This window comes from Glycine soja, chromosome 5 (assembly GCF_004193775.1).
Source record: "Glycine soja cultivar W05 chromosome 5, ASM419377v2, whole genome shotgun sequence".
Classification (NCBI taxonomy): domain Eukaryota; kingdom Viridiplantae; phylum Streptophyta; class Magnoliopsida; order Fabales; family Fabaceae; genus Glycine; species Glycine soja.
In genome coordinates, this window is record NC_041006.1 from 32,857,396 (window position 1) to 32,876,441 (window position 19,046).

The window sequence follows — 19,046 nt, forward strand, 5'->3', positions numbered from 1 at the left end:
GTGACCCACACCGTGGAGCAATCAAGGAAGGCGTTAAAGACGGGTGGCGGAGATGATGGTGGAGGCGGTGGCTTCGGTGGTGGTGGTGGATGTGGTGGCAGGTGTGGCGGCGAACGTCGTCGCTGATGACAGATAGAGCAAAACCAAGTCTTGGCGGAAAAAAGAATCCAAATCAAGCGCGGATGAATCTGATGCTTGACGACAGCGTCGCCGAGTAGGATGGTGTCATTGTCGTAAGGGATTTCGTGGCAATGGCCATGGCGGTAATGACAGTGGGCGGTGCGGAGTGATGGAGGCAACGGACGACTAAGCTGGATGTGGTGGTTGGTCGAATGAAAGCGCAAAAGCGACAGCAGAGCCATTGGTGCGACTGTTTTGAGTTCGGGATGGTGGGAAACAGCCAAGGGAGGCGGAGCTAACGTGGGTGTTGTTGTTGGTTGTGGTTTGGGAAAAGATGGAGATGTGGTGGGTGTTGTTAAGGTCTCCACAGGTGGTGGTGCATCTGTTGGGGATGAGTTGGGAGGAAAGGGAGTGAGTATGAGAGCGGATAGCCGGTCAAGGATGACGTCAAGCTTGACAATCATCTCTAGAGTCTTGGTGGTCATCTCCAAAGTTTGGGTGGTCATGGAGGATAGGTTCAAGGTGAGGTGGTATACAGCCTCTTCAAGGCGGTCTAGGGTGGCTTGGTGGCTGTAGTGAGTGGGTATGATTGAAGGTAGGGGTTCCGGCAGGTAGAGGCAGCCATAGGAGGCAACCATGGATGGCAGGTCGAACCAATTTGTTAGGAACAGAGGACTGCACTATGTTATGCTAACTACAATAAAAGGTAATTCATAATTCTTCCTTATTTATTTCATTCATTGCATTCTTTTTTATAGTGTTTTCAATGTCTAATATTGATAATGATATCAATTTTGTTGTAACAGAATTGGATTGTGATTTGGAGTTGTCCCCTAACAAGCAACAATGCTAACGGAATTAGGCATTACTGTTGGGTCCCTTCACACGTAATCATTCAGGTATGTTGGTTTGGTATGGGTGCGGGTTAGTCTGGTGTATGCTGTGGTTTGTGGTTTATGTTGTGGTGGGCTCTTGTTGCTATCATTCTCCCATATGCAGCGTTTCACTCTGCTGTTTCAATTTTATTAAAATCCTCACCATTCGTATTTTGCCACGTGGCAGGCACATCAAATGACGTCATCATAAGCCTAGAGGTCGTCAGCGTTGTTCTTTTAAATGTCTTTTCGTAGGCTTTGGGTCAGTTGCGGTACAATGTCCATTTCGGTCTGCTCATTCGTTTGGCGAACGCCTATTTTCTGTGGTTAATCTCTTGTGTTTATGTATTTAAGATTGTTAGATTGTGTATGCCTCCAGGCATTATTAGTCGGCATATAGAGATCTATGTGCTTCCTCGACAGAATCAATCGCACACCGATAGGTTTCTTACCATTCTAAGTCTTTTTTTACTTACATACTCTAGATTGCAGGATTGTATATCCCTTGAGACACTCTTGGTCAAAGTTATTAGATCAATGTGTTTCGTTAACCCGAATCTAAGGTGCACACTGATAGGTTTTTTATTGTCTTAAGTCTCTTTGTGTCTACGCACTCGAGACAACAAAGTTGTGTACCCCCAATACTCTCGATCGGCATTGGGTGGTGTCTCTAATCGATCTTTTGATGACTATTGACCTCGGACATCCACCAATGTTACTTTTATAAGGCATCCCATTGTATACACTACTTAATCCTCATTCACTAAGTGGTTGTAACTACCTGAAATACGCGCTTGGGAATTTGGGGCAACAAATGAGATCATATATGATGAACCTTAGCGTAAAATATCGGATAGGTCAATTAGAATAGATCCTTATAAAAGCCTTAGCGTTTGACCAAGAGGGCGGATCTCACTTGACACTTAAATGTTCTTGAACTAAGTGATTTTCCTAGACTCGACTTAATTACAAAAACAACTCCTATTACCAACGTTAAACATTAAGTTATAAACCTTAAGATTTTTGCGTGAGTTTGTCGCGAATACAAATATATATTTCCTATATGTTTTATAAGTTCAGCATTTATAATTAGAAGATAGTCCTTAATTAAGATTTTTTTGTTAGTTTGTTGCGAATAAGAATATATATTTCCTACATGTTTTATAAGCTTGGAATCCGAATATATATTTCCTATATGTTTTATAAGCTTTAGCATTTATAATTAGAAGATAGCGTAGAGATAAGTAAATCTAATTTAAATTCTATAATCATACACATTTTTTTAAGATTCTGGCTAGGATAAATTAACCTGTGGGAGATATATGTCGAACAACTTAAAATACCTGTAATAGTAGATAATTTTGACCTGTTATTCAAATTTTTTGTATTTATTATTTTATCCCTGATTCTTTAAATTTTCTTTTTGATATTATTATTTGGTCTCTAACATATTCAAAAACTCTCACTCATTATCACAAAATCAAACTCAGATCCACGTTTGTGTTCTTCCATTAGTAGTGATTGATTAATAAATAATTAAGTATCAAACAAATTACAATTTAGATCTACTATTAGAAAAACAGAAAATTTTCATCAAATTTTTCATAATTGAAGTTCCTCCACGAGAATATCCCCAATCTCAATACGCGCGATCTTCTCCAACCAGCGTGACAGTTTAAGATTTAAATTTTCATCATTCAACACTCATAAGAAACGTGCCTTTGACGATATTAACACTCCTGAAGAAGGAGCACGAACAGCTTGGTTCCAACGCAGGACCTCAAGTTGCGGTTATTCAAGCGGAAAATCGAATCTTTGGGAGGAGGAAGGAGGCGAGAAGAGGGTACGAGTAGGGAGACTAGGGTAAAAGAAGGACCAAATTGCAATTTCATGTAAACTTTTTCAAGAGGTTGCAACTGAAATATTTGGACCTTTATTAAAATATGTTTATATCTAATGATATACGGCAAACTACTCACAAGATAATTTACCGTAGAAGTAACCTTTTCTTAATTCAGCAAAGAAAACATTTTTTTAACTATGTAATTACATATTAATAGATACTTATTTAAACATTTAATTTTCACGAAAAGTATATCAAAGATGAGTTTTTATAGAACAAAAAAGCCACCAAGGCCTAAGTATTATAATAATCAACCCGCATTAGGAATAATATTAAAATTAAAGCTTTGGTGGACGAAAGGGTCAACCCCGAGGCATGTATCTGTGCACTGTTTGATCGGAGGAATATGATATAGTCAAGTCAAAACATAAAACCCTTTTGATGACACAAACCAAAAGTTGTTGTTGGTAACTTGGCATCAATCATCATCCAAGTAATCCCTTCAAACAAAGCAAAGCATGGCATGTCCTCTCTGCATAATAAACGAATATGCCACGACGTCACACGTGTAAGACTAGACACCTACGTGTACGATTTGGTACATAGCCACGAGACATTCCATTAACTTCTTCCCATGCCGAAAAGAACTTCGCCTTTTGCTTCTTTCTTCTTTTTCTTCCTAGACATTCTTCATTGTTATTAATTAAATTAAATAATAATTCCTTTGTGATTATTCCAAATCCAATTATGGCATTTGGACTCAGGACTAAGAGCTTTGGGTTCATAGAAGGAGAGGGTGAGTTTGTGGGTGCACTTCAATGGTGGAACCAGATTGATGACTCAGATCAATGGCAGAGAGGCACTTACTATGCCCTTTGTGCCGCTTATACGTTGGTCTCCTTCGTTGCCCTGGTTGGTGTTTTTTCTTTCATTTTCATGGAAAATCATGAGTCTTGAGAAAAATGAAGAAGTTTTTCCATTATGGCCTTAGATATGCATTGTTTGTTTTTGAATCACTTTATCTGTTTTGGTTTTGTTCTGAACTTATATATACTACACAATTGACACCACCCCATCACATCAAATCCCAATAAGGTTTGAACTTTAACCACTGACCAGATTTTGATGATCCAACACTGATGTTTCTCTATCAGGGTTATTCCTTAGCAGCCCCTATGAATCAGTGTAGCTTGGAAAACATGGGCTTTTCTTGCAAAATGTGAAGTGTTGTCTTTTGCAGCTAGAGATATGAATTTTGTGAGGAATTTGGTAGAAATATGTGCTTATGGGTGTTTGTTTCCAAGCCAGATTTTCTCAAATGAATCAATAATCATAATTTGTTTATTATCAGGTGCAACTGGTGCGAATTCAAATGAGGGTACCTGAATATGGGTGGACGACGCAGAAGGTTTTCCACTTGATGAATTTTGTTGTCAATGGATGTAAGAGTAGTGAATAGTCCTTAAACAGCTCTGTTAGCTTATTTGTTTTGATTTTATGCTTGACGAATCCATATTACATTTGCAGTGAGGGCTGTCCTTTTCGGTTTATACAGAAATGTTTTTGCAATTAGACCAAAGGTATTTTTTCTATTCTTAAATCTCACCTACTGGAATTTATGCATTAATCCCACTTCATTTATTGCGTTGGTACTTGGTAGGTTAGGGAAGTAGGATAAAAATAGAGCATATCATGTCTTAGGCTAGGGTTGGATATTGGGTGTCTAAATTTGGAATCGAATATGGATTATGAAAATACTGTAGTTTCATCAACATTTTTATTTTTTGGGTTGGTAAAGAACAAAGAGCATGACTTTAGAGTTTTCAGTCCATTGTATTTTATTACCAGAGTTTATGAGGTCCATTACACATTTACAGTTTTCCACTATGATTTATAAAATCAAGTGTATTGCAGTCCAATGTCCCTACATGTCTAGGGTCTCGAGCAATTTTGACAAGATACATGGCCGAGTTTTTGTTAACTCTTTCTCATAAATTGAAAAACTCATCTACTAGTTACCTAGAGATTGGCTATGACCTTAAAAACTTGATGATCCAAGACCATGCAATAATTTCTCCCTCCCAAAAAGAATAAAAAACAAGCAGTTGCATAAGGAAATATGTAATTTCTGCCCATTTGCTTAACCTTCATTTTTCTGTCTTTTTTTTCAACCTTTTCTTTTTTCCCGTTGACAATTCAACTTATATCTACCTTATTTGTTTCTATTCATGTTCTGACCTATTATCATATCATGTTATAGGCACTAGAGCAGGTGCTAATGGAGGTTCCCGGTCTTCTGTTTTTTTCTACTTATGCATTACTTGTCTTGTTCTGGGCTGAGATATATCACCAGGTATGTTTACTTTCTTTTGAGAGAACTACATTAACACTCATTTTTTTTAATTGATTTGTGGTAAATTATATTCCATTTATGTGCCTCAAATGTGTTTCAGGCCAGAAGTGAACCGGCACAGAAACTTAGGCCATCTTATTTTATCATCAATGGTTTTATTTACTTGATACAGGCAAGTGCACAATCTTGTTTTCCTTGTCCACCATTCTAGTCGTTCAAATAAGAATTCTTACTAGTTTATTCAATGATTTTATTTTAATCTTATCACCCTGATATAATAGGTCTGCCTCTGGATTTACATGAGTGTAAGCAGAACTGCAGCTGGTTTGGGAGCTGCAAAACTCTTCCTTGCAGGTTATTTCTATCAACATCATTTACTTGATGACTTTTTTGTGTCAAAATTTATTTTTCATCTTGCCCTCATACAATGATCTTACAATTAAAACTAGAGTGAGTATATATAATGAATTATTACCAAGAAACTTCTCGTGTATAGTTGTTTGGTATTGTGACCTTTGCTTTAATGTTCTTTTGCAGTTATATCATTCTTTGCTGCTCTTGGATTTTTATTGTATGGTGGAAGGTAAGCTGTTGTCTTTCAGATGGTACAACCCTTGTTAGGTCATTGAACAAATGAACACTAACCTGTTCAGAATGTTGTAGGTTGTTTTTCTTGTTGAGACGCTTTCCCATTGAATCCAGAGGCCGTCAAAAGAAACTTTACGAGGTTTGAATCTAAAGTATGAGTTGCTTTATGTTTTTCAACCTTACAGAGGAAGTATATCCTTAAATATCAAATTGAGACCATGTTCCAAGTGAGGGAAAAATTGTTTAATGACTTAAAAACTCTGGCAAAAGCAGTTGGTGCCTAACTTTCCACCTTGGCAGGTTGGGTCTGTTACAAGTATTTGTTGCACTTGTTTCCTGATAAGATGTGCTTTGGTGAGTTCCTTCCCATTTAAAACTACTGCAAGTATTTGAAATTACTGGTTTCTGACAAGATCATTCTTTTCATCTTTAATGTAGCTTGCATTTTCTGCATTTGATGAGAATGCAGATCTTGATGTCTTGGACCATCCCATTCTTAACCTAGTGTACTATTTGGTAAGTCAGCATCTTGTATTTTTTAGTCAGCCAGGGAGGAATAGGAAATCGTGTTTAGTTATATCATGTGACTGCACATTAAATTAAATTGCTCTCCTAAAATAATGACTGCCTTATTTGGTGTATTAAAATATCATTTGATTTACTAAAAAATAAAGAAGCAAATATTACTAGTGTTCAAAGACAAGACAAGTTATACTGTTATTCAATTACAATTATTATATCTAGTAAGTTTACTAATTTTTACCATAACTATATAATTTATCATATAATTTTAAATATTTTACAAAAAAAATATTCTAAAATCAAATAGAAAAAAGAAAATCTTTCTTTTCACTAACCTCTAGTAAAAAAAAATTAATAGGCAATCTTTCTTCCGATTATTTTAGTTTTTTTTAGAGAACAAATCGGGAGATATTACTGAATTTTTTCAAATAAAAATAAGAAAAAGTATAAGTATGCAAATTAATCTGTCTTGATTTTTTTTATACTTAATGAAATTAAATCATATTACCTTCTTATTCAAATATAAGAAAAAAAAGTTCAAGTTTGGTGGATTTGAATATAATCAAATTTCAACTAGTTCAATCCTATTTAATGTTATTATTTCAAAAATACCCTTAAATTCAAATCTGAACACCGCTAGCATTAGGTGACTTCACCTAGGAATATACTTTTTGGCACTCTCAATATGCTAGACTTCACATGCTTAATATAAAGATCAATATTTATCATATTTCTTCCTTATAAGTACCTTCTATTCTAAGCCTTCCTGAATGATTCTTTCTTTCTTGAGGGTGCAGTTGGTAGAGATTGTTCCATCAACGTTGGTGCTCTTCATATTGCGAAAGCTGCCCCCGAGACGAGTTTCTGATCAGTACCACCCCATTAGATGAGTTGTGCATTTTAAATCCTCTCAGAAGCCAACATTCTGTTCCTTTTTTTTTCCTTTTCAATAGATCTTCTTCATCAGTCTGAGTTGGTGCATAACTGTTCTGTATATCCATAATTTCATTTATTCAATTAGTGCCGTTTATTCTCTAAAATACATAAACTTTCTCTTCCTTTTTTCGACAATGATTATTTTTTTATTTTTTTAAAAGTGAAAAGTAGTATTAAAAAAACAAATTTTGCACCTCTTCTAACGACACTTAATTTATTAAGAAAAAATGGCCCTCTTTTGAACATAATATTTTCTACTATTAGTTAAAATTAAAATTTGCAAAATTACGACTAACTCACTTTTTTTTATCACTCTAGACTAACTCACATTTAATAAAAAAGTGAGAATCAATGTTAATAATAAAGAATCTATCTATGTTATGATAGAAATTATTAGGTGGTTTTAGCTTGGATTAATTTTTTTATCAAATTATGTAAAACTAAGTATATTTTGAATTTAAATTTCAGTTTGAGTTTGGATTTTAAATTCTGAAAGTTAATATTTTGATAATTATTCAAAATTTAATAAGTAACAGTGATAAGTGATACAGTATAAAGAAAGAAAAGAAAAAAAGAAAGTGAATGTATAACAGTATAACACTCTTGTCTATACATAGTATGCTATTATTTGTTATGGCGTTATCATCTTGTTTAGTTAATCTTTATTTCCTCTATTTTCTTCTAAATGCAGCAATATTATTTGACATGGATGATAATATTTTTTTTTAAAAAAAGTATCAATTTTTGCCCAATAATAATTTGAGAAAAGAGAAATTTCACTTTAGAATAGTTTAAGAAAATAATTTTCATACCAAACACATTTTCTAGAATGAAACCCAAACCATCACCTGAAAAATAGCCCCCACTGTATATTTAACAACCTTCTAATGATACGTAAATTAAATGAATTTAAAACACTATTTAAAATGGAATAAATACACCAAAAGCAAAACAGAAATTATAACAAGACTAAATTTTAAAAAATGATACAAATTTAAGAATTAAAAGCATATTTCGATCTAAATAAAAATAATCATGTCATATACAAATCATCATATATAAAATTAAACCATGTCTATCATGTATTTGAACTATCAAACCTTAACGCATTCTAGGTTTCATAATCTATTTATAAACCCACCCTTGGATCTAATTAGTTTTTTGCTTGAAAACAGGAAGACCTATGATCCAAGTAGTTCTGATTGTATATTATATATAAATATAAATATATATACAGCAGCACACCATGTTAGGATCTCTCCAATGCCAAATAAAACCAACTGGCCATCTATTTACCGGGGGTGGGTGGAGCAACAGCAGAGAATCAATCGAATGCTATAGGTAAGAAATTTTCATCATCTAAAAGCATGTCAATATCAATCAAATCCTCCACACCATCAACTGTCTCTTCCGAATTTATCAAATTCAAATTACCTCCCTGGTAGGACATCAAAAGAACATATCATTAAACCAAGTATCCATCATGAGTTTATAAGTAGGACAAGACATAAGTTAGACAATCAAATCAAAATACCTTGGTTTGACGGAAGTCCTCAACTACATTTAGCACCCGCCGGTATTGAGCCCGTGCCTCTGGATACTGAACCATGGACTTCACCCGTGAAAGGGCCTTTTTGAACTTTACTTCACTCTGCTTCCTTCCTTCCTTGAGATAATCATAGTCATCCTCTTTCGGAGATTCGCTTGGTTGTTCAGGGACCTTGTTCAGGGCAGCCGGTCGAAATCCACGTAAGCCACTGCCTTTGCGTCTCCAGCGTAATATGACCTTTTCCAGGATTCCCACGGACCAAATGATTGGTTTATACTGCTTTCTGACCTGGTGACCTCTTACATGGGCCTTGAACACCATAGCGAAACATGATTTCTATTAACCTCTGATTTCTTTACCAATATTGACACCCAACGTGATCTCTACGTGCATGCAAGTTATATAAAGGGCAAACAGAAATGGCGAAGTATTTGAACCCTAAGTTTTCATCAATTGAACCCTCCAATGCAATGTTATCAGGTGAAACTAAATAGCAGAATAGTTGATAGGATGTTCAATGAGAAATCAACGTCAAAGTAAAATGAACCACCATAATATTAAGAAGGTAAAATTAAAAAATTAGTTTCTACACCTTACATAAATTCTGCATTTTAGTTCCTACATGAACAAACATTTATGATTTGATCCCTGCTGTTTGGAAACATTACAACGGTATTAGATTCGGCCCCTCTCTATTTTACAAAATAACATCGTTTTTCATTTTAGTTATAAAGCGAAAATTTTACACTTCCCTACACCCGACAGATCATTTTTAGTTTTATATGAAAAAAACTAAAAACTAACACCATTAAGACTTAAACAGTAAGGACTAATTTGTAAGCAATTTTTCATGTAGGGACCAAACAAAAATATTGCGACTAAATTTATAAAAAACTTCGTACCCCATTTATGGGGGAGGGATGTTGTACGCAGCCTTAACCTTGCATATGCAAAGAGACTGTTTCCGGATTCGAACCCATGACCAACAAGTCACCAAGGCACAACTTTACCGCTGCACCAGGGCTCGTCCTTTGCGACTAAATTTATAATTTACCTAATTAAAATATAGACAGACAGGAAACTAAAGAGAGCAGAACAATGAACCTGGATTTTAACAATTCTTTGGCGAATGATCAAGAATTCTTTTCTCTTCGTCCAACCACGAAACTTTTTCTGTATTTGTATTGCAGCAGCATTGGCTAAACCCTCTCCTTGACCAGATTTGCACGTCTTAGAAGCTAGGAGAGAAAGAGCTTGTTGATCTGACAATCCAAATTCATCATCTTCATACTGAGCAAACTGCTTCCTCTGAAATGACTGCATTCTGAATACTTGATATATACGATCAGCAGCTTGTGTAGCATTACGGACAGCATTAAGAGAATCCTTAAGGCAGATAGCATCTGGTATATCACCATAAAGCACAGGTGTCGCAGTTCGCTCTGAAGCTGTTTGCACTACTTTCGTTCCTGAAGTTTCTTTCCTACCATCTTTATTTTCATCCATTGTGAGTGATTCAAGGTGGCCAGTTAATAATGACTCAGCAAGAAAACCAGAGATTCCTTTATGGCCTTTGCTAGAAGCAAGATCTGCAGGTGATCTACCCGAAGGAAATTCTGGACATGGATCTGTCCATGCTCCAGCTGCTGCACCCATGGAGACAAGGACAGCAACTGTTCGCTCTCTGAGCAGAGGACAAATAATAATATAAGGAACCAATTCATGTTATGCTGAACGAAAATAATATATCTGAGGACATTTTTGAAAAGGAATACTCTAATGCTGAAAGCATCACAGAATATAGCTTTAAATTTGTCTTTAACTGACCAAAGCAATTGCTTTAAAATTAATTTTCAACAAATTCACATGTATAAAAAATCCACCGACCTTGGCATCAAAATAGAATAAATATTAACAATGAAAAAAGAAAGAAAGACATTTCCTACAGGAAAGGGGCCAGAATTTTCATACCACCTAATGGTTTCATATTTAATCAAATCCAAAATTCCAAAACTCTGGAAAAATGAAATAATCAGGGTAGCCAAAGAGGTTTCAACAAGATAAGTAGTTCCAACATACACCAAATCAACTCAAAACAAATAAAAGAAATTAGGTCTTTACCGGCCACAGAATGCAGCCCAGTGTAGAGCTGTCCATCCATTCACATCACGGAAGTTGATATTGACTCCAGCAGTTATGATTGGATTTATGGCCCAATCATAACCAAGAGCAGCAATTAAGTGTAACACGCCTTGCCCTTCTTCATCTAATACAAGAGGCCCTTTACCAGTTTCAGTAACTTTGTGAAGAAGCCATGAGTACAACTTCTCCTTAACCTGCTTGTGAAACATAAGCTCCTTCAACTTGTGTTTTGATATATCCATCTCTGCAGTTGTCTCTTCCTTACTTGAATATTCCTCTTCCTCTTTCAGTGAAATAAGCTTGAATATTAAGCTTCTTTTATCCATATCACCCTCAAACACTTGATTTGAAGTGCGTACTGAGTTTAAAGAAAGTAACCCCACCAGTCGCAAATGAAGCACCATTTCAGTTGAATTGTTAAAACAATCTGCAAATTGTATATTTCTATCAAAGCCCTCTCTGTACTCAAATTCCCGAACTTCACTACAAGCAAACCTATTGGAACATGTTACATAGAAGGGAACCCGTCCAATCTTATGAGGTGGAGCTTGACAGCACAGAATTCCATCAGCTAAAACCTCAGCAGGAACCTCCACTTCCCCAAACATACAGGACCAGTTACATTTTGCCACCACAGGTTGACTCTTCAAAAATGTTCCAACAATCAACACCTGTATAATTTTGAATAGGATAAGATATCAGTCAAATTACAGCTGACTTCTCTTCATTTCATGTTGTGGTAGAAAACCATAGAAAAATGAGTAAACCATAAGTATAAAACTCCAAAGCAAATAAAGAATATAAACAGGATATATCATGAAATACAAGAAATATTCATTAACAAAGAGAACAGACACACATTGGGAATATCCAAATAAATAAAGAACAAAACTATATGCATCTGACCTCAAAAAAAAGCCGTCAATATCCGAGGCAAAAGATATTAATCTAAAGTAGATTCCAAGTGCCATACATACGCTCACGACATACAAGAAAAGAAAAACAAACAGCACAACCATAAGTAATATATATTATAATTGTGTGAATCTCAAACAAAGTACCTCAATTTCTGATTCAGCATAAGCCCATTTAGGAGAAAAATCATTTATGCTAAACAGCTGGTCTTGAGACAGGGACAGATTCAATGAGGTATCATCTATCACATCCCCACACTCATCTGTGCTCCATGAAATACCAGGGGAAGACTGCATATGCAGATCATCCACACCTGCAAATTCTTTAGTCATCCACCTAGAGAAACTATCAACCTTCTTGAGGCTCTCCTCTCCATCCAATAATCCACGCCTCATGGTCAAGGCATAATTGATACTTGCTTCACCAGGAACTTCATATTCAGAATTGGATTTCAGTGTAGGTTGAGATTGCCCATGTGTATACAGCTTTGAGAAGTTTTGGTGCACAGACTGCTCTTTTAACTCACCATTAAAAGTGAACAGCTCAGGAACAATTTCTGGGCCTGCATTATTAGTTACATCCCCCAGTAAACTAGCACCATAATCAGATCCAAATTCCAAACCCAATGATTGGGTGAAGCCCCAATTAGGCAATTCTCCTGTATTGTCTTCAAAAGGAATCTGAATCAACAATTAAAATAACAAAATAAAAATAGTTATATATCAATGCTAAATCTCACAAACTAGTGCAGATAAAAGATTTTGATGAGATACCACTACAAGTTAAAACATCAGGGTTACAGATCAAATATAAAATTGACATCAAACCAATGCAAGGCCACTCCCCCCATCAAACTACTTAATTCTCATCTCAGCAGATTAAATAAGGATACATTAGGACAAACATAAAGTAAAAAAGAAAGTCTGTAATAAAAATTTAAGATAAACGCTACTATGTTCTTTAGAATTTCTACAAGTTCAGAAACAATTCAAAACATTCAGTGCTACACATGTACACCAGTAACACAAAGTTATGAATAGGCTCCATCCCAATACATCATTATATTGTATTGCAACTTATTAAAATACATGGCTAAATGACTAATTCCTGGAAAAAAAAAGTAACTGTATTCCCAGGCCACTTTTTCCATAAATCCACCTTCTAGAATCTCTTAATTTCTTTTAATATCAAGCAACAACTCCCACAAATTTTCATCTTCCCCATCCTCAAGCAATTATTTCTTTTTCAAAGATGAAAGCCCCCCAGGGAAAAAATGCTATAGCAGGATAATGGATAGCATGATCGTTGCTCTATTTTTTGCATTGCTGGAAGTTGCAGAACAGAGGTTGATGACAGGAAGATGTTGCAGAAGTGCAAAACAGAAGCAAGAAGAAGGCGCAGGTGCTCTAGAACAAATGAATAGATTGCTAAGAAGCATGAAGATTTGATGCCTCTGAAAAGCGCCCGCTATTTGCCATGGAATGCACCACACCACGACGTGACTGCCCTTGGAGGAGGAGCAGGGTGCCACTCCACCGCAATTGCAGAAACTATGGTTTCTGGGACAGAAAATTCCAGATATTGTCCCATACAACAAGATAGCACAACTGTTCCTAATAGAACCTCAAATAATACTCATCTTTATGCTGAGAAATCAGATGTATGCATGCAAGCAAGAGTACACTACGGGAAGATATAGCGAGAAATTTAACAGTAAGTACCTGCCAATTTGATTGGACAGGCTGAGAGCCCCTTTCCTCTTCAGTTAGGGCATTTTTACGCCCTAAAAGTTTGCCAGGAACAGTATGGTTTTCTTCAAGGATGTTTCCCACTGCACTTGATGGAATGGTTGTAGATGATACAAGAGAAGGATCAGCATACTCTCCTGCAGACTGTTCCATGGTATTGTCCCAAGATGCAATGCCCTGTGCTCTCTGACCCTCAATGTAAGTAGTATCACTAGCTCTAGACTTATCCCCCAGAACATGTGGGATATATTCTGCTCCAGAAACTGGTAACTGCCCATGATCACCTGAAAACGTTTCAAAACATACAAAAAAATTCAAATGTCAAATCCCAGAAAAGGCTTATTAATGCAGATGTTATTTAAGACATTAGATATGTGAGAATATACAAAAAAATATCCAATATCTTGATTGTATATTAATTTAGAGCATCTTAAGACTAGTTTCCATATTTCCTTATTTTCTTGTTATTTGCTTTCTTATTTAAATAGGGATTAGTATTTTGTGTTTTGTATCATTTCTGAACACAGGTAAAACATCATATCAAATAAAGTTGATATCAGTATCAATGTATTCAGTCTCCCAGTCTCCTTATCCTCCCTCTATACATAAAACTATATAATTTAAACAAAATAGAAGTTACAAAATAATCATCTTAGAGACTAAGACAAATAAGAATAAAAAGATGAGGTAACCTGAAAACGGATGCATAGGATATGAACTATTTGAACGAGCATCAATCTTATCCATCGGACGATCATTCCCCAGATTTTGTGATTCACGATAGGAGTGTAATCCTGAACTTGCTTGATGAATATCCTCTAGGAAGAAGTTTGATTAAACCAGTTAGACCAAATGCACCAAACATGTGAGCATGGCATAACAGTAAACCAAGATATTTAAAGCCTTGGCATGTTAATTCAGATCAAAAGAATTAAGTGTGACAACCATTAAATATATATCAGAATTACCTGAATCAGCATCTTCACATAAAGATGTCAAAGTGCTTGTTGGGCTCATGGAATCTGTACTTCCAGAAGGCACACTACCATAATTTCTGGGAAAGCCAGATGACAAAGAACTGCTCTTCTGGGAATCTGATGTAACCTCGTCAGAATATGTTTTTCCACCAACATTGGTTTTGTTAACCTGAAAGGTGAAGAACCCACAAAACACCTATTAATACTAAGTCATCAATGATCAAACAAGTGAGTCAATATTGAATTCAAAAGTTTTCTGCCTGATTTCTAGAATATTATAGAAACAGAGTTCAGGATCTTTTCAAAAGGATTATGCAACTTACTCAATATCATCAAATGGGATTTCTGAAGATTAAAAACCAAGGATGTCTTTTCATGGTAAAAAGTGAAAAACATAAATTTAGTAGCAGAAGAGCAAATTTGAATGTTAGTATGTTAGCATTTGGTGGATGTTATAATGCTTAAACATAGCTATCCAGGCTTACAATTAAAAAAGCACATTCTCCAATCCATGATGGTAAGAAACTTAGAAGGAAGTCAGATGGAAGATAGATTATTTGTTCACATATAGTCAATGTTTAAGGGAATGAAAATAGTACTTGTACAGTAGTACACTAGTACTCTATTTCTTCCTTCAATTCTAGAGGGAAGTCTTGAGGACAAAAAAAACTCAGAACAAACTAGGTTTGAGCTACTAGATGTCATACACACTCAGGTCAAAACTGCACCGGCAACAAAACCAAGCAATGATACATTTCTTGCTCTAGTAAGGAAGCAAAATATCTTAATAAAAAAGTGTGAAATAAAGAAAACAAGCAAAATACCTTAACATCCAAGTAGTGAACAAATACTATATGCATCATATCCCTGCAACAAAACAAATTCTTATTCTAATTAATTTTAATAAAAATAAATTATTTCAGTAGAATATTGGGAACTTAAAAATTTGCTGAGAAACACAAAAACAGTCCAGTTCAGTAATATATAGTTATATACTTGTTATAATTAACTATTAACTGACTCCAAATGCAAGTATAAATACACTTATGCTATACTAAGTAGTAATGCCAGTACTTAGTAAGAAATATAGACAGCAATTGTCATGGAAAATAAAGTAGTAGTATTTCAAGTTTAAAGACAATTACTAAACAAAAATGAAATGTAAACTAGTTCATCACACTCACGGTTCAAGCATCCAATAGCTTCGCCTCTGAAAATTTTCATTTTCTTCTCCATGGGCATAGTAGCAGTGTAACACGTCAACACTTCCCACCTAATTGCTCAAAGGATGTTACAACCTCAGCAAGTAATTTTTTAGGGTATAAAGACTTGTTTTCCAATTAGAGAAAAATAAAACTGAAATAATAAGTTATAATATATATATATATGTATGCTCTTATAAAGATTTCATCAATCACAAACTCAACATAAGAAAATTCCATGCTTGCCTTCAACTTTTCATGAGCTTCCTTCACAGTCTTTCCATCTTTTTTCTTTCTCCAATTATGTCCATCTTTTCTAAAGTACCTTAAAACCTTCCGATCAAATAGAAAAAGGGAACCACCTGCAAGCATTGAATGCATGAAAAGATGAATTAAAGTTAACAATGAAGCCAGATTTTAGCATGAACAACAAAACTATTAATAGTACCCTAGAAAATACAGACATGATTACAATGTATCAGGTGCCCTTTGCAGTGAAACAAAGATCTTTTGGGATCTAAAAGGTTGGCATGTATAAGGTTGTCAGACAACTTAAGAAAGACAAAAATATTTAAGTCTTTTGCTGCAAAAGAAAGACAGATATGTACAACCTCCATAATTGGCATCTATAAGGTTGCCAGGCAACCTTAGAAATACAGAGATGAAAATTGCAAGAAACAATTCAAGGAGGATTAGCAATTTTAAGCATTATGAGCAATTCAATCTACCCATATCCATATGTGGACAAGACTGACATAGGTGGCATTAATAAATCGATCAGTAGCATATGCAGAAACCATACTTGGTGGCCCGTTAGGTGGTTCTGATGTGATTTGAAACATCTGATAATTGCGAAGAATTTCACATATTTCTGCAGGGCGCAACCACCTATGCTGGGCTTCAAGTTGTAATTGCTGAAGATCTGCAGATTGATAAATAATAGAAGATGGCATTCACTAAAATATTAGACTGCTATATTATCACATGCACAATACAATTATTGAAGCAAACTTTAAGAATCAAACTACAGCCACACTAATCAAGTAATCATATCAATACACTAATCAAGTAATCATATCAATAATAACTTTAATTCTTACAATCTCAAATGCATAAGAAATTTGATTTATTCATGTGTAACTATAACTAATTCACTTTAGGATATGTGATACAGATTACGGCTGCTGCTGCTGGTCGTTTAAAACATTGATGATTGCCATATTATCCTATTAATTTACAATGATGCAATTGTAAATGGAGGATGTAGCAACCACAGTATCAGCATGCTAAAACAACAACTACTAAAAGATTTTGCTATTAAAAAATTGGCAGCTACAAAGAAAATTCAAGGATGATAACTGTTTGGAAGAAAGTGACAAGTAGTTTGAGTTTGAAGCTTTTACAAGCTGGTAATATTGAAAAGGTGTTGAGAAAATTAACAATGTAAGATTCAAAAGTTGTTAGCACTTCGGTGGCATGTCACTTCAGGCTACAGATCAATTACCCAATATAGAAAAAAAGAATAATTTCAATTACCCAAAGATTGAGCAGTTGGTAGTCTAAGACTCTAAAGCATGCAACTGATTCTATCTGAGCCACTATAGCATGGGCATGTGGAGTTATGAGCAGGTTCATAGTTAATTAGGGAAGCAACATCAAGAGACTTAAATGGATCCTTTGGCAATTGAGAGGTAACAGCTAATACAACATAGTCAAGTTGTTTTAACAGTGACACTCAGCAAAAAGTATACTTATGTGGAGATTTTGATAACAGAAGAAACACTATTGGCTATGCTGACACCTTGGCTGGAAGGGCTTTAAGTTGAGCATCTCAACTACAAATATTGCTGGCTCTTCCAATCACAGAAGCAGAGTAAGTTGCTGTCAGTAAAGATAAGGCAAGCAGAGAGATTATCTAGCAGTAAAACTTTTCCTAGAGGAAATGGGTAAAAAGCAATTAAGCATCTTATTCTTCTCTGAAATTGTTAAAGGTAAATTGAAAGGGAAAGGTGTCTAATCTCCTGCCGGGCATATCTCTCATCACAAAGTGAAAATCCAATGAGGACATAGCCATAGAAAAATTTCTTTGAACCACGTAAATTTGTTACTATAGAGAAAGCAGAGCAGAATATAGTTTGTTTTAGCATTCGGAATACGGATGCAAACGGCTACTGGGCTACAAACCCATTTTGCAGCAGACACATATTAGTTTTTCAGCCAATTAGCACAGGGTACCATACATATTTACTACAATAATAGCTTCTAACTACAGTTCTTCATCAGAGAAACAAATATTCTATTCAATGCAAACCAATACCAATCCGAAGTTCAAGCCATTCACACCTAACAGAAAGTCACGTAAATGCCATCAAAGACGCTTCTTCATTTTCACCAAAAAAAAAAAAAACTAATTGAACTAATCAAGTCATTTGCAAAAAAAAAAAAAACCTAAACCGAATTTTCACACAAAAAAATGAAACCCCCAATCGATTAACTCGTTTTCATAATCCTAGAACCAACATTCAAAATAAAAATTTCACGAAGTTAGGTTACGCGAAGTCGTTCCAACAAAAATCAAACTACATGATCAGACATTCTAAAACTCTTAATCAAATATTAAACTTTATTCCGACAATAAGAAGCAGAAAATCAGCGACTGAATCAATAATAAAAAAAAGTGACCTAATCGAGGTCCCAATCCGAAACACGAACGCTCCGCCATGGCGAAGACTGAAGAATCAGAGAGAGAGATCCACGCGGAAACGTTGAAGGAGTTATCAGTATCTCAATCAGCACACAATTTTTTGCTTTCGTTCGTTCTTACTTTCTTCGCTTTTCGCTCTTTCCAGTCAGCTTCTTTTCACACAGTGACGTGACCAAGGGAATAACCCGAATAGGCGGGACAGCACCACCTATATTTCCGTTTTTTTTTATCAAAATTCATCAAATAATATATATATATATATATATATATATATATATATATATATATATATATATAAGGATTATAACGGATTTATCTTTATCCCTGTCCAACACGCAATATTGACAATATTATTTATGTTTTTATCTAACACCAAATTTTGTAATATAATTTACTACATACATGTTAATAGGTTAAAATAAATTTATTTTGTCTCAAACTGACACGTAATATTGACAATGTTATTTGTATTCTTAACAAATACAAAATCTCGTAATATATCATATATAACATGTTAGAATAAATTTATATTTGACAATCTTATAATATAACATGTTAGAACGAATTTACTT

General features: G+C 35.0%; 2 protein-coding genes across 3 annotated transcripts; one reads left to right on the forward strand and one right to left on the reverse strand.

Annotated features, from left to right (window-relative positions):
- Window positions 1-3,392: 3,392 nt before the first annotated feature.
- On the forward strand, window positions 3,393-7,341 carry LOC114412558 (tobamovirus multiplication protein 1-like). Its single transcript, XM_028376489.1, has 11 exons — window positions 3,393-3,750; window positions 4,190-4,280; window positions 4,366-4,418; window positions 5,099-5,191; window positions 5,292-5,363; window positions 5,473-5,545; window positions 5,729-5,774; window positions 5,855-5,918; window positions 6,080-6,133; window positions 6,218-6,295; window positions 7,099-7,341. Exons 1-11 carry the CDS (start codon window positions 3,586-3,588, stop codon window positions 7,189-7,191), a joined length of 882 nt encoding a protein of 293 aa, XP_028232290.1. The 5' UTR covers window positions 3,393-3,585; the 3' UTR covers window positions 7,192-7,341.
- An 889-nt stretch (window positions 7,342-8,230) lies between these two features.
- On the reverse strand, window positions 8,231-18,670 carry LOC114412561 (calmodulin-binding transcription activator 2-like). Of its 2 annotated transcripts, XM_028376490.1 has the most exons (13): window positions 18,453-18,667; window positions 16,573-16,692; window positions 16,017-16,132; window positions 15,753-15,841; window positions 15,393-15,435; window positions 14,560-14,737; window positions 14,284-14,409; window positions 13,565-13,875; window positions 11,990-12,523; window positions 10,908-11,599; window positions 9,891-10,470; window positions 8,772-9,095; window positions 8,231-8,675 (listed from the first exon to the last, which is right to left on the reverse strand). In XM_028376490.1, the coding sequence occupies exons 1-13, from the start codon at window positions 18,490-18,492 to the stop codon at window positions 8,562-8,564; spliced, it is 3,267 nt and encodes a 1,088-aa protein (XP_028232291.1). In that variant the 5' UTR covers window positions 18,493-18,667; the 3' UTR covers window positions 8,231-8,561. The 2 variants fall into 2 exon arrangements, with proteins under 2 accessions (XP_028232291.1, XP_028232292.1); XM_028376491.1 differs by lacking the exons at window positions 8,231-8,675; window positions 8,772-9,095 and adding an exon at window positions 9,102-9,670 and having other exon boundaries at window positions 9,830-10,470; window positions 18,453-18,670.
- Between the last annotated feature and the right edge of the window lie 376 nt (window positions 18,671-19,046).

Coding starts and splice junctions, on each gene's coding strand:
- LOC114412558 (XM_028376489.1), top strand. CDS start 3,586: ATGGCATTTGGACTCAGGACTAAGAGCTTTGGGTTCATAGAAGGAGAG. Junction 4,419..5,098: donor TTTTTGCAATTAGACCAAAG/GTATTTTTTCTA, acceptor ATCATGTTATAG/GCACTAGAGCAGGTGCTAAT. Junction 5,546..5,728: donor TGCAAAACTCTTCCTTGCAG/GTTATTTCTATC, acceptor GTTCTTTTGCAG/TTATATCATTCTTTGCTGCT.
- LOC114412561 (XM_028376490.1), bottom strand. CDS start 18,492: ATGGCGGAGCGTTCGTGTTTCGGATTGGGACCTCGATTAG. Junction 15,436..15,752: donor AGCTATTGGATGCTTGAACC/GTGAGTGTGATG, acceptor GTTTTGTTGCAG/GGATATGATGCATATAGTAT. Junction 13,876..14,283: donor TCCTATGCATCCGTTTTCAG/GTTACCTCATCT, acceptor AAACGTTTTCAG/GTGATCATGGGCAGTTACCA.